Source organism: Apaloderma vittatum, unplaced genomic scaffold (assembly GCF_000703405.1).
Source record: "Apaloderma vittatum isolate BGI_N311 unplaced genomic scaffold, ASM70340v1 scaffold29386, whole genome shotgun sequence".
In the NCBI taxonomy this organism is placed as follows: Eukaryota; Metazoa; Chordata; class Aves; order Trogoniformes; family Trogonidae; genus Apaloderma; species Apaloderma vittatum.
In genome coordinates this window covers 2,043-17,644 of record NW_009720617.1, presented here as the reverse complement: position 1 = coordinate 17,644, position 15,602 = coordinate 2,043, and the positions used below count along the sequence as shown (strand labels likewise).

Here is a 15,602-nt window from a genome sequence, read left to right as displayed (position 1 = left end):
TGTGGAAAAGTTGGAAGAAAACAGAAAAATATACCATCAGATGAACATCTGGAAGTGCATACATATAGCTGTGGAATATCTTCTTGTTGGTGAGAGGTTCTGCTAGGATTTGCAGAGGAAAAATTTGCTATCCAGCTCACTTGGGAGACAGATGTACGGGACTGAACGTGTTACTTTATTGATACCACAAATGGCACAGACGTTCCTGGGCTGAGTCTGGAGCAGATGTCTCCTGTTAATGCAATAGCAAACACGAAGTTGGTTCCGCAGGTATCAAAATATTCACCGTACCAAATTACTCCTCAGTGCAAAACATGTACAGAAGCCGGTAGAGCTTTTGTTACTGTCCAACAAAGACGAAGTTTATTCATTTGAGGGATTATTCAGAAGATATTATAAGAGACATCTGAATGCTGACTTCAGGACTGGATGACGGCTCGTGATCCATTATAGCCTCAGTTATTCTCTGAGCCATTGTATTTCTTCGGACTTAGGAAGAGAGAGCTTTGTTCCTCCAGTGAGGAACGTTCAATCAAATGCTAGACCTTGTGCAATTCAAGAGATGCTGTCAGATACTGTCAGTATTAGCACCATTTGCTACTTTATGTCTTTATTTATTAAATTGCTTTTTCTGAGGGCTTTCACCATTAACAGTCAAAACAGATTTTTAATTCATTACTGCATGAGTGTCTTTCTCAAGAATTTCAGCATTACAGTCTATTACATATCATCTCCAAGTTGGTAGGCACTCCTTGAGTTAGTCACTATTGACACATTTTTGTGATCCTGTGGGACTGGCACTGGCCTACCACAGAGCAGAACAGTTCCCTGTGGCGTAGACATCTGGCTCTGATAAAAGATCGTTAAGATAGCAACTCATGTTGCAATGTCATCCAGAGGAGTTTGCATGGAATAGCAGACAGAAAAGGTGTCCTGTGCAGAGAAAGACATCCACATTGTGCTTCTTTGAGAAAGGCAAATCTTTGTGTCACCCTAAGGGGATTCTCTTCATTCGAATCAGTAATTTGTCTTTGTACGTTGCAAGTGAATTATATTGCTGTTGAATTTTCACTTTCCTTTAGTTTCCATTCCTTTCTCCTGCCTCTTTATTGTTTCTAGTTTCCCAGAGAGTACTAGGAACACATCACCACTCCAAACCAGCAAAGGCAAAAGTGCCAGTTTCCTTCAGCTAATGAGAAATGAGTGTTCCAGAGCAATGCACTCAGCACCCTCTTTTCCATTCATCACCACTCCAGAACTTTATACTGCCATCTTCACAACTCATATCCCAGGTAACCTCAGATAACGTTTCTTGGCTATTAATGGTTAGAAAGCAACAGACTTCTGTCTACATGCTTTTACAGAATAACATTGAATTGGAACTCATTCAGAAAGCTTGGACTCTTACCTGTTGGGCATTAAAGTAGAAAACCAGTACAAATAAAGCACCAATCTTCAAGTCTAGGAAGAAACATTAGACATTAGGAGGAAGTTCTTTACTCTGAGAGTGGTGAGACACTGGAACAGTTTGCCCAGAGAAACTGTGGGTGCTCACTCCCTGTAAGTGTCCAAGGCCAGGCTGGATGAGACTTTGGGCAGCCAGATCTAGCGGGAGGTGTCCCTGCCCATGGCAGGGGGAGTTAGGACAACATGATCTTTAAGGTCCCTTCCAACACTGACAATTCATGAATCTATGAAGCAGAGCAGGGCTCCTACCTCTATGCAGTGAAACAAATCTTTAGAGTGCTTTCTTGTTTTGCTGACAGAGGAGCTGCCAAGTATGATGGGACAAGCGATGTGGTGGAACAGTGGGTGTGGTAGAGGCCTGTGAACCAACTGGCAGGCAACAGCCCTAGTCCCAGCGTCCTGCTCTGTGGTAGCTCACAAGCAGAAGGACAATAAGCCACTGAGCCCTTAATGTCCCAAGCTGGCCAGAGGGGCTGTCATCAGCATTCTGGGATACCTGAGCAGAAAGTCCCAGTGGCAAACTTTGACATCAGAATGCACATGAGCTTTGTGAGGAACAGGAATGAAAACACATTTATACGGTTTACACCTACTGCTGCACACCACAGGCTGAAACTCAAATGGGTTAAGGGACACAGGTGTGCACAGCAGGAATTTTGTGAACTTTATGAGAAGAAAGGGATTTGCTCTCATCAGTGAGTGCCACAGAGTGACAGAGCGAGATGTTGGTGTTTTGGTGGAAGGCACCTTGCCACTCTGATGCAGGGGAAAGGCTCTCTCCGAGCTCCCTTCACCCATAGTTCTCCACTTGGGCATCTGCCTGAGTTGTAGGTGGGAGGAATATGTGTGTGTGTCTGTGTGTACAACATAGCTAGGCACTCCTCACTTCATGTAAGGACTGGAGTGATGAAGAGTATCTTCCTCATGGGCACAACAGTCATCCACATAAAATACTTTTGAGTAGGCAGAGTCCTCCACCCTTTCCTTTTCATTTATTTTCATCTGATTGTGTTCACTGCCTTGAGCACATCTTTTTCTATAGCTCCTGACTCAGAAGTTATAAACGTTATCAGAACTGGAGAGCGGAGTCCTCCAATGGCTGCTCAGGAGTGTGGAGCACCAGACCATTTTCCATACTCTCATCTTTCCCCCCTTTCTACTCTCCCACTCAGCCACAAGGAGCAGCTGCAGTATTCACTATCAGCCAGAAGGGAAGACAAGCAGACAGCTGTCGTGCTATGAATCAGATTTTTAAACTGTGGTTTGGAGGGGAAGATTTTAGCTTTATTTCCCACTTGCAGAACAAAGAGCATCTGTTTTTGACACTTGCACTTTTAACGCTGATGTGGGAGTTTGACTTGCAATTACAGATTCCATGTAGAGAAACTGAATTCAAATAGCCAATGCAAAATATCCTCTGGACATTTTTTTCATTGTCACTGTGAAATTAAACCCAAATTCTCTATGAAAGAACAGAATGTTTAAAAGAGAAGGAGAGATGGTACACGTGATTCCCTTTGGTCCTGTAAATGGTCTGACTAGAAACACTATAAGCAATTATGAGCTTTATTGTTTTATGGAATTCGAAGACAGGGAGCGCTGAAGAATGAACAGACTTTGGCTGGAAAAGTGTTCATGTGCGCTGCAGTAGTGAGGGACAGAATGGTTTCTTGGACACGCTAGGAAGCAAGAGAGCCAAACCTGAGTCACATGGACGGCTGCAGACATCACATTGACTTGTGTAATAATACTACAGCAAGCACAATTGGAGCAGGCTTGCTGACCTCACAGCTGAAAGCACTATTTAAGATCTGGCTACCAGATGTTCCAATAGGATCTAGCCAGCTGCTAGCAGAGCTAACCCTGAGCATTTTAACAGGGAGTATTTACAGCCTAATCGTTCGGGAGAGATGATTGCACTAATTTTCTTTTCTGCTCTGCTGTGGGACAAGGCTCAGGCATGGGGATTCAAGGACGGAGTGCTGCATAACTCCATTTGGTTAGGTAAGAAATTATTTAATCCTGAATGTTTTGCTGCAAAGTCACTGTGTCTGTCTAACGGTAGAAAGATGAGCACCTAGCAATACAGAATTGAGCCATGCATTAATATTAGCAAAATCGTGCATTGAACTGGTGAGCATTTTATCTGAGTAATTCGTGACCATTTTATCAGAGTAATTGTTGATCATTTTATCCATGTACTGACTGTAAGTTTTCTCCTTCTGAGCTTGCTATTGTTATTATTTCTCTGAAGCACAGGAAAAAGTAGTTATAGAATATTTCATCTGAATGTATTTCCCTACAGCATGAGGTAAAGTGAAAACAGCATTAAATAACAGTTGCTGCTAATGAGGGAAAACGAGTATGAAAAGCAGCATTTGCCAAAGGAATGAATTACTTTCTGTGTGAACATACTTCAGATGCCTGGGGTCCTACATATGAAACTAAATGATCTGGAAATAATAGCGATAATATTTCCTAGGTTTCTGGGAGAGTACTGAAATGTATATGTTCTGGCCGTTGGTTTGTTCACATCATTAAACAGTCAAAAACAAGATTTTGAAAGGGCTACAGAAATTGTTGTGGGAATAGTTTCTTATACCTTAAGTGGTTTTAAACAGCTCTTAGAGTTCTTTTATAGTTCTTTATAATTATCCAGCACAACAGAAAACCACGTCCAGAATGCAGTCCCATCAAGGATGCCAAAACAAAACCATGCACGGAGTGCTCTGTTTTACAGACAAATACTTACAAACTGCTTTATTCCTCTCTTGAAAGCTGTGTGTTTCTTTAAGGATTTTAAGGAATTCCTGTAGCTGGTGCATGTTTCTGTTGTGCTCCGATGTTTCATGCGTGCTCCTGTGTTTCATGCTCTGTTAGCTGGTGCAGCAACCACGTGGCACCGGTCCCTTCTTAGAGGACTGTGTAAACTAACAGGAACATAAAGGAGACAGAGCAGTGTTCTGTATTTTTTTCCATTTGACTGCACATTTTTAACGACTTCTCTTTCCTTCTAAACTCAAAATGTGCCTGCTGCAGCCCATAGTCGTTGAAGGTGCTCAGGTGGGGGAGAGCTCCAATGGAAGGAGCTTCACACACCACCTCGAGTGGCTGCTGTTCAGAAAAAGTGTGGCAGAGAAGACGTATGTGTGAGAAACAAGCAAAGCTGTTATTCCTGACTGCAATAACAGTAAGAGGACACAGCAGATGAGTAGGACTGAGGCTGTGTGAAGCCCTGGCAGTAGGGGCAGAGGAGTTCTGCTCTCAGCCAGCCGGTGCTCTTCCAAAGAGTGCTCCGGTGCGGCACCACCGACCATCCCAGGATGAGACCTGCGATGAGATCACCCTGGCGAAAGGGCAGAGAGCTGAGGCACACACCATGCCACTTGCACTCATGGATGGAGAAATGGGTCCTGGGTGGTTTATTTGCAAATACAGAATTATAGAATTATAGAATCATTCAGGTTGGAAAAGACCCTTGGGATCATCAAGTCCAACCACTAACTCTATTCTACACAGCTCACCCCTAAACCATCTCCCCCACCCCACATCTAAACGACCTTGAAACACCTCCAGGGGAGGAGACTCCACCTTCCTGGGCAGCTGTGCCAATGGCTGACTACTATTTCTGTGAAAATTTTTTTTCCTCATGTTCATTGTCACCCGGCCCTGTTGCGGTTGGAAGCCGTTCCCTCTTGTTCTATCACTCATTACCCGTGAGAAGAGACCAGCCCCAGCCTCTCCACAGTGTCCTGTCAGGCAGTTGCAGAAAGTGAAGAGGTCTCCCCTCAGCCTCCTCTTCTTCAAACTAACCAGCCCCAGCTCCTTCAGTCGTTCTTCATAAGATTTGTTCTCCAGGCCCTTCCCCAACTCCATTGACCTCCTCTGCACTCGCTCCAGCACTTCGAGATCTTGGATTGAGATGCCCAAAACTGGATAACATACTCAAGGTGTGGCGTCCCCAGTGTCAAACAGAGGGGGACAATCCCCTCCCTGCTCCTGCTGTTCACACTATTACTAACACAAGCCAGGATGCCATTGGCCTTCTCGGCCACCTGGGCGCACTGCTGGCTCATCTTCAGCTGCTTGTCAATGAGAACCCCCAGGTCCCTCTGTGCCAGACAGCTTTGCAGCCACACTGCCCCAAGCCTGTACCATTGCCTGGGGTTGTAGATCTCCATATCCACGTGACTGCTGCAACCAGTCGCCCTGGGGACAGCCTTTAGGGCTTCTACAACATACAGGGGACTTTACAATGGCAGAGATCCTTTAAGCAGTTTGATGAATTGAAGTCAATTTGAAGAAAAAATATTCTAATCTTCTAAAATGAGGAAACAGAGTGTTAACTGGAATGCATAATAAAATTATGTTGTGCTACACCTCCAGCATTTACCATGAGAGTAGATAAACATGAACCATGAGGTAAAAAATGTGGACTTGCTCTAAATAAGCAAACACATGCAAAATCTGTAAGCAGTGTGCAACTTTGAAATAACCACTCTGCTGGAGCTCCTTTAGAAATGCCCCATCTAGTCTAAATACAGCAGCAGAATTATCGAAACAAACCTCAAAATGCAGTTAATTGAATTACCATTGGAATTCAGTGACGTATATAAATGAAGGAAAAGTTGGCAAAATCACAGCCGTCCAATCTATGCATCTTTGTATCTAACAAAAAAAGAAAGTGTAACCTGAACTGTAAAACGAGCAACCCCAATCTCACTGAGTATAAGTATTAAAGTAAGGGACCCTCCCTTGAATACAACCTAAGAATGCACAGTGACATCCGAGCTTTGCTTATCTCCACTTTTCCAATAAAATACTATCAAGACCAAATTGGAAATGGAGTTTTCCATTTTACCTTTCTTCTGCAATGAGTCATTAGTACAAATATAAAATCTTGAATTACTGGCAGTCTAGAAACACTCGTGTCTCTACCTTTTTCCTCCTTACAAACCATCTTTTGTTCCCTCAGTAAGCCTGCAGTCCTGCTGCAGCCACCTGCATCACCTTCCCGTTAATGTCCTTCTTGTGTGAATGGAATTTTATCGTTCCTCATTTTTAACACAAACGCATTATAACCCAGGGCCCTGACTACGACCGTGCGCGTTAGCAGAGGCCAGTGCCAGTAACTCTGCGTGGCCATCATCTGCTTAAAATCTAAATATTTCTTTTTATTTAGCATTTCGTATTTGTGTCATGCATATTGAAGGTGCTTTATCTGGCCAAATTTCATGCTTGTTGTGTTTGTGCAGAAGGGTTTGGCTACACTTTACCATCTCCTGCTGCTGTGGGTGAGCAGAGGGTCGCTGTCCTTGCAGGATCCTACTGCCTCTGGACTTCCAGGAGAGATTTTAAGAAATGTGAGTTGGAAGAAACACGTCCTGTCAGCCACGTAGCCCATGACCTTTTGACTAAGAACCAAAGAAGAAAAGTGGGTGGAGAAATCCTTGAGAGAACAGTCCCTGTATGGAGATTTTCATGCAAAGAAGGCAAGAACTTTGCTGAAAGTTCTCTACTGTTGCCTGGGAAGAGATTTCAGGCAGGTCAGATAAAGAGAGCAGCCTTCAGGCAGAATCCCACCTTGGAGAAGATGCTCGGCTGAGGCTGAGACGCGTCGTACTCCTGTCCCCGTGGTACAGGAATAGGACATGTTTGCAGGGGTAGGCATGCACTTGTCCTTGCAAGTGAAAAAATTTCATCTAGCTTTATCTCATGGCCACGATACCACCTCCAAAAATACTAACAGCAATTCATGTGTGTGTTCATGCGTGACAGTGAATATGTATCTATATGGATATACATAAATATATAAAAGCATGTGAACAGTTAACAAGTACAGTGCTTTGACCTCGGGCTGGTTTTGCTGATGCAGTTTATCTTTCCACACAGCCCCTAATGCAATTAAGAGGGAATGGGAAAAAATGCCAGTGAAAGATCTGATCAGTTAATGAGGATATACTGTTAGGGAATACAGCATCATTAAACTGTGACACACCGAGCCAGCTTAAAATCTCAAAGCTTGGTGGAGAACATGTGTGTGGTCCATCTTTCCAAAGGCTCCTTTTGTCATGTTACAAAGGAGGAACAGAGATACAGACTGGTCATTGCTCTCAGCAGGATAACACCACCCATGAAGACACTGCATAAAGCCTTGGTGGTGCTGCTGGTGGTGGAGCAGCCCTTGCAGAAACTGTGAAGAGCAGATCTTCCCAGCACTATTCTGAAAAAATGTGAGGCCTGCCCATAGTGAGATTTCGGCATCACCAAGCGTGGGTAGATACTTTTCGAGGGGTAAGATGTGAAAAAAATATTGCCAGGTGAAAACGTCAGGCAGGCAACTAAAAAATCAGTTTTTACTGTCATCTCCACCAGTGATGAGTCCAAGCAGTGGGGATCCCGCCCGAATCCCTGGTGGCACATCCAACAGCAGTTCCAGGGACAAAACGGGGTGGGACAAACCTCAGAATTCAGCTGCCTTCTACTCTTTGACTGGGTGTAGGTAGGGCAGCTCAGCTAATCCCCAGGCCTGCAGTCTGTGCTTTTCCATTCACCTTCCAGTTCACTTCTCCATGAGCTGCAGCGATCAATAATGTCAATTCCAGGTTGTCCTCTGAGCGTGCAGTGAGGCTAAAGGGCATGCTGTTTTCCGTGGTACTCAGATTTCCAGTTCCTGCACACCGAATCCAATAGAATCATACTGTAAAAAAGCAACGAGTGGATTTAACAGGTTAGACACGATAGACTACTGAGTGAATGAAAAAGAATGCATCCTATGAACAATTTTTTAATTAAAATAGATTTTTTTAAAAAAGAAATACAGCCTTATTTCACAGCTGTTAGTTGTTGCCAACTTGTTTTTTCTGAAAGATTTTTCACGGAATATATGTTAGCCCGTGCCCATGCCAGTGACATTCCCAGCGCTGTTACAGGAAGCAGCTCTCAGTCGTCTGAGAATATTGTCAGCAATGTAATTTGCTTCACTGGGCGTGAGGCCAGTGACTGTGGGTCCAAAAATTACGCTGGCAACCATCATTCTGGATCTAATAAGAGATCTCACCATTGCTAACCACAATTCAGTGGTGACCATGGTTTTTTTTAAAAAATATCCTATCGTAGCCAAAACTACTGACTCTAAGTATGTCCCTATAAAAGACATTTTTTTTTCCCCCTGGTACAAATAACTACTGTAAAAACTGCTTCCTGGTTTGCATCTTTTTGCAGTCGTGTTGACTAGTGAGAGCTACAGACAGCCATTTCTCTCAGATTACACTAAATATAAGAAAGATCTAAACAAAAATGCTGTTCAGATTAGATATGTAGATTGGTTCCGAGACAGATTTCCGTACATATGGCATCAGACAAGTGCAACGTGAAAAGATGCTAAAACTTACAGCAGTACTGACAGTTTCTAGGTTTCCCTGGAAAGCTGCTTTATATTTTACTTCCAACAGCAAAGAGAAAAAAAAAATAATGAAGAAAGCATATTAATTTTTTGTGCAGCAGAAATGTCAGCCAGCAATTGTTCTGGTCCTGCCCTTTGTGACACAAGCTCAGATATTTTTACTTCACATTTTCATTCCCTTTAATTTCTGCCTCTCCTCCATCCAAGTAGCTCTGATTTAACTCCTCTGGAGATTCAAAACAAAGCTCTGATTCATCTTACAAAGGCACTTAAAATTACATCCAAAAGTATTCTGTGATAGCCATCCAGAAGGAGCTTCCCCTGAGTCGGAGAGGATACACAAAACCCGCGATGCTGTCACCAGCCGATCGTTCCCATAACTACCGCCTTCGGAGCGGTCCTGGGGGAGTCCTGCCCTGCGTTTGTTGATTTTCTGTTGTTCAAAAACTCACCAAGCTCTGACTAGCTGTTGTTCAAAACTTCTCCCACGCAAAAAAACTCATACCTTTGTTTCGAAAAAACGTGCTTTTTGGGTTGGGAGGGCTGCGTTTTCTTGACGTTTTCCACACAGCACAGCTGCAAGGGAAATGGTTTAGTGGGCATGGTGTAGGGTTGGACTAGATGATCTTGGAGATCTTTTCCAACCTTAAGGATCCTATGATCCTATGATTCTATGAACTTTTTTTTCTCTTCTCACCTGAAGGTCTTGGGGAAACCGCTGGAGGTGGTGGGAGCACGCTGGGAGAGGTGGGTCAGAGGAGAGCCTGTGCTGAAATCATTTATTGCTTTGTTCCCACAGAACGAGCAGCTGGAGTGTATCACAGGGAGTCACGCTCAGGGAAGTACCAGCTCACCTATGCTGAAGCAAAAGCAGTCTGTGAATACGAGGGAGGACACCTCGCCACGTATCAGCAACTCGAGGCAGCGAGAAAAATAGGTTCGCAAAAAACCACTGCGGCGGGTCGCGCTTCGCGGTGCTCATTCGTAACGCTGCCAGCCTTGTATTTTCACGAATGTTAGGAACTCTGGGACTTACAGACTTGTAAACTCCCTGGATTTTCACCCAAGTTGTATGGAATTCTGCGCCCTAGGTAAAACAGGGAGTGAGTGGTGCGCTCCGAGGGAAGGCAGAGCCGAGTGAGGGCTCTGCTGCATTTCTGTTCGATTCCCAATATGAAATGATGAATTCATTCAGAGCATTGGGGAAACAATGGAAAATGTCCTCCACTAGCAATTTGCAGGCTACGCTGTTGAGTCAGAAGCTGGCTCTAAGCACCAGTGCGCATGTAAAAAGGGTACTTTTGTCTGTTCCGAGTAGCCTGTAGCCCTAGGATGCCACAAATATGTTCCAGTTCATCTCAGAGAAAACACTGAATTGGTCTCTACCAGACAACAAGTAACATTGCATTCTTTGGTTATTGTTTTTAAGTTCTCGACCACAAAACGCATTAACAGGATCTTTTTTGTTGAGCAAGAAATACTTGAGGAATTTCAGGTATTTAAGTTCAATTTGGAAGCATTTTAAGTTAAATACGTGGTTTTCTTAGCTGTCTTCTGTATGTAGTATTTTATTCACTCTTGGAACAGAACACTGCAAACTCTTGAGGTATGATTGACTAAATCCGGACGACTTCAAAAGTGAAAACAAAGAACACACTTATATAACTCATGCAGTATATAGTTTGGCTACAAACACTGGTACAGCACTTAAAATTCACTTCTATGCAGCCCATCTGCATTTGATTCGTTTTCAAATGAAGAACCAAGAATCGTAGAGAACACAGTGCAATTTTATATTCTGCGTTTAAAATTATCCTCTCAAAGTACTGTTCTTTCCTGTAGCTCAATTTCTGTTACACCCAGGTCACTGATCGTCTTGAGTAAGACTTTACTTGCTTGAATAAAAAGCAGAGTTTTTAGCCCAGGATTGATTTATCACCTCCATATCTCATTTTCTGCCTGTTGTAGGATTCCATGTGTGCGCTGCTGGCTGGATGGCAAAGGGCAGAGTTGGCTACCCCATAGTAAAAGCTGGAGCCAACTGTGGCTTTGGAAAAACCGGTATCGTTGATTATGGGATTCGCCTCAACAGAAGTGAGCGATGGGATGCCTACTGCTACAACCCTAACGGTGCGTTTTGAAACAACCCATCACTCTTCAGGTCTAAGATCGCGACAACGTGCCGTGCTGTCGGGCTGTGCGATGGCGCCCAGGCTCTGAACGACTTAGCTTCGACAAATTTATTTGGTGCAAATTTCCTCAAAGTCCCACATCGAGCCCCCTCTCTTGTTACTTGTAGCTGGTCTGGCTTACTCAGAGCTCAGCATCTCTGGGCCTAAGCAAAATCCTTTCAGAAACTGAAAATATAATGACACGCTGTTGTCGATTTAAAAAGGTAAGTGATGTTCCCCATGCGATATGCGAATGGTCTGTTTTGTGTAAGAGTATTTACATTCAGCTCACAATTTCATTTAAATAAGCAGTCCAGGGTGTTTAATCTGGGAACTGCTTTCCAAATATTTTGCCTGTAAAATCTAGTGTTAACACTACATTTAACACTAAATTTAGAATATTAAATTTAAAATTTAGTGTTAACACTAAATTTAGTGTGAACTTAGCTTGGTATCACTTCCTGCAGCGGGGAAGACAGGAAAATTAGGCACCAACAAGGAAAGCAAAGCTTGACTTTGTGCACAGCTTGGCTCTCCTATTCCTCCAAGTATCCTACCCTGCCTGGCAGAGCCAAAAAGCAGAGTTGTCCATGACGTCTGTACAGCTGTGCACATTTTGTTTGTGCTCCCAGGGCTTAGGTTGTTTATGTGAGCTGGGCAGTTGTTAATCAAATAGCTCTGCGGGGTGGGGGACACGCGCAGATGTTCAGCACACAAAGAAAACTCTGAGAGAGACTACTGCCTTCGTTAGTACTGTGTGTCAACTGGCAGCCCCACTTTCGCCTTTGTCAGCCTGGGCTGGGAGGTTACTTTCCAAACTGTGTGGTTAGAGGACAAAAGGAAAACAGAACTGCTGACACTTAGCAGAGAGCTGGAGTTCCTCCCCCTGTGAAAAGGATCTGTCTTGATGGTCAGTCTGCTGCAAAGCCCTGCAGAGCTGCCTGCCTGCAGGTAGGAGGCAAGTAGCCTGGGGGGAACAAAGACAAATCTCAGCCTAAAGGTGTCACGAGGGCCTTTGTGGAACTCTCAGCGTGTTTGAAATGTAACACCTAACAATCATAGTATCATAGAATCATAGAATCATAGAATCATAGAATGGCCTAGGCTGGAAGGGATCTTAGAGATCATTTAATCCAACCTCTCTGTCATGGGCAGGGACACCTCTCAACTAGATCAGGCAACACATGGGGACCGAACCATGGTCTCAAGCTGAAAAGTACAGGATTTGTGGACAACGTACAGACTAAGAGGGTTAATCCCACAATCCATCTTAAGCCTCCCAACTCTTGGGCCTCAAATCGCCCTTAGGAAGCACCTCTCTCCTCCCCAAGTCTGAACTTGGGGAACTATGACAAATACTAAAGTCAGGTGGTGGGAGGTCCCCAAATGGGTTGGTTTTGCAGTCAGGGAGCTGGTGAAGTTCAAACGGCCACTGGATCAACCAGGAATGAGTGGGTTTTGTCCCAAAGGGAGTGCAGAGCAGCAGCAATAAGCGGGGTGCAATGCAATGTATGTGCTCACTAGCTTTTTTAAGTTTTCTTGTAGGACACACTTTCATGAGGTTTTTGAAGAAGAAAGGATGACACTGAATGCCAGGGTGACTTCCAAGTACAGCTGTAAAGCTTACAGTCTGACGTTGCCAGAAATCCCAAATGGCTTTGACACAGAAACCTCCCTCTGGCCCAAAGTCTGCTGAAGTCAATGAAAGCTTTTTCATTAATTCATTAAGTTTCGGATCATGCCTCTTGTTTCCAAAATATCTGCTCCCAAAACCTAGGAATGGTTGACATTTCTTGTTTTTTTTGAGTGCCTAATTGTATGAAAAGTGTTATTGTGCCAGGTGTTCCTATGGGATTTGCTATGGATCAGCTGGGCCAAAGGGCACAAAGATTTAAACCGGAATGAATACTTAAACTCTGACGTTTTTATTTGTCTCTCAGGAAAAGAATGTGGTGGCGTCTTCACAGATTCCAAACACGTTTTTAAGTCACCAGGCTACCCAAACGAGTATGAAAATGAGCAAATTTGCTACTGGCATATTAGAGTAAAGTATGGACAGCGTATTCACCTACAGTTTCTCGAGTTCGATGTCGAAGATGACACTGCTTGTATGGCTGATTACTTGGAAATCTATGATAGCTACGATGATATCAATGGCTTCGTGGGCAGGTAAAGCAATTCCAGCTTGAATATGCAAATATGCAAATAATCAAATATGCAAATAATCTTTTTCCTTTCCTCAGACCATTAACGCAGAACACTGTATTTACCCAATTAGCACCTCTGATATGCCCAAAATACCTGTAGCAATAGGACCTGACTTATCTTTCCTGGCAATTTACTTTGGCGTAAAGAGAATTGTGCTTTGCCCTTTTCTGCTTTGTTAAACTACGTGAAAGAAAGCTGCAAGACTTTATCTTAGTTAGCTGCTTATCCTAACTCTTTATTGTTTTACAGGAAGAACTCTTAGCAATCTCAAACAGTATTTTGTATTTAACTGAACAGAGAGAGGTGGAGTGTTAATCTGTTAGCAAAGATGTCTTTAAGTTACCATTCACAGCAAAAGTGAAATATTTTATAGCAATATCAGAGCAGGTGTTACATATCATCTTTCTTACTAGATTTAGTTTCCCTCTTTGCTTAATTTTTACTATCTTTTCTTTGACATAATATTTTTGCTTGTCCTTTAGCATATTTTGGTAAGAAGTAACTCGATTTTCCAGAGCAAAAAACAAAGCAGAAAAAGTGATTTAAAAATGCTTCCCAGTTCCTGCCACTTTTCCCATCCTCCCTGCAAACCACATGTAGCAAAGCAAGGATTTGTTCTGCCTTTACAGATAATTTTTGCTATTTCTTTTGCCTTTAGAGATAATTTTAAATGCTCCTACTGACAGTGCTCTTCGTTTCTTATCTGGGCCATTGTTCTTTTCCTTAACGCCTCGTTAAATCGCTCTTTTCCTTGGTTTGCATCATTTACTTCCTGCATATGTTGCAAAAGATTTCCTGAAAAAGGTTTCCTGCCTTTTTCCCTCCCTAAATCTGACTATAAGATAAAGACAACAATCCTTTAGGCAATTGTTCTAACCTGTAGTGGAGAATTACACACATCGAACACCTATAATCAATTTAGCCCCACGAGCCACGGCTCCAGAGGAGAGTACAGTCACTGGTCGGCATCGGTCCCCATAGAGCAGAGCTATGGCTGTGTCAGTCACGACCATTTATTTTTTCTTCCAGGTTTTGTGGAGATGAGTTGCCAGATGATATCATTAGCACAGGTAATATATTTGCATTCTTTATGCTAAAAAAAAACCCAAACCCCAAACCAACCCAAACAGCCCTACTTCATAATAACATAGAGCGAAAATGTCCAAAGATCCAATCTCTGCATGTCATAAACTGCTGCTCAAAACTGCCAGCGTGCTCCTTCATCAATGCAGTTACCTCTAAATATATGTAAGAGTGAAAAAAGTCGAGCTAGGAGATAACTAGGGTGCATCCTGCTGGCCTTAGAGCAGCAGGACACCTCCACCGCAGAGCTCCTGACGCGCCAGACGGGTCTCACGCAGGAAGTGGGACTTTCCACGGGCACGGGCAGCTTTGTTACGAGCAGGAAATGCTTTGCAGGAAGCACCGGGCACAGCAAAACTTTTGTCAACCTCTGGGCTCTGCAAACAAAGAGAACGATGAAAATCTGCCTGGTTTTCCATGGGGCAGATAATGCTCCCACGCCACAGCTCAGAAGAAGACAGACCAGGTGGATTGCTCTAAAGATCTCAGCAGCAAGCAAGCAAGAGCGCTTTAAAAATAACTCTAAAATATCACATTTTTATGTTTATCACCTGAAAACATAACCTTTGTTGTTATTTTTCTTGTCCCAGGCAATGTTATGACCCTGAAGTTCTTGACAGATGCCTCAGTAACTGCTGGTGGTTTTCAAATTCGATATATTACTATGGAAACGCCTTCAAAGCCAGGTGATGGAAAGAATACAACATCCCAAGGAAAAACAAACTTCTTGTCTGGAAAATTTGGGATCATGTGAGCAGAGTAACGAGATACACTCACTAAGAAACGTGCTTTAGAACCCAGTTCAGGTATCTGTTTCTTCAGAAACACCATTTTCTTCATATCCTTCTGACTTTTTATTTTCTGCCTTTATGTAAGTTTTGTTAATAAAGTGTACCAGGAAATAAATTATAAAATATACTTTCATGAATAATAGAAGGCTATTTTTAGATTACAAGTACTGTACAAAGCTGAAGAATTCATTGTTACCAAAGATTTAGAAATTATTTTTCTATTTAAACCACTCCTTCTCCTTACCTCTTGCACCAGTTGAACAAACTCTTTGTGTGACTGTTTCAATTATTTTTCAATTTAATATGCTGTCCTATCCTTATTTTCTTTGATTTCTGCATATTTATTTCTTAGATTGTTGCTTTGTTTTTTCCTGTTCTCTACACATTATTTTTTGGTTTTAATTAACTCATTTCCCTGAACTCCAAAGGCCTTTAGAGTAAGCTTATTTTTAAGATACATAAATTCATGTTGTGGAT

General features: G+C 42.9%; 1 protein-coding gene across 1 annotated transcript; it reads left to right on the top strand.

Annotated features, from left to right (window-relative positions):
* The first annotated feature begins 3,308 nt into the window (after window positions 1-3,308).
* On the top strand, window positions 3,309-15,112 carry TNFAIP6 (tumor necrosis factor, alpha-induced protein 6). The gene is made up of 6 exons (XM_009871068.1): window positions 3,309-3,471; window positions 9,672-9,809; window positions 10,841-11,002; window positions 12,984-13,212; window positions 14,281-14,321; window positions 14,925-15,112. Exons 1-6 carry the CDS (start codon window positions 3,378-3,380, stop codon window positions 15,086-15,088), a joined length of 828 nt encoding a protein of 275 aa, XP_009869370.1. The 5' UTR covers window positions 3,309-3,377; the 3' UTR covers window positions 15,089-15,112.
* The last annotated feature ends 490 nt before the right edge of the window (window positions 15,113-15,602 follow it).

Excerpts from the sequence above, each read along its gene's own strand:
- TNFAIP6 (XM_009871068.1), top strand. The coding sequence starts at position 3,378 with ATGATTGCACTAATTTTCTTTTCTGCTCTGCTGTGGGACAAGGCTCAG. Across the intron at positions 13,213-14,280 it reads ATCAATGGCTTCGTGGGCAG|GTTTTGTGGAGATGAGTTGC; the intron begins GTAAAGCAATTC and ends TTTTTCTTCCAG. Across the intron at positions 14,322-14,924 it reads AGATGATATCATTAGCACAG|GCAATGTTATGACCCTGAAG; the intron begins GTAATATATTTG and ends TTCTTGTCCCAG.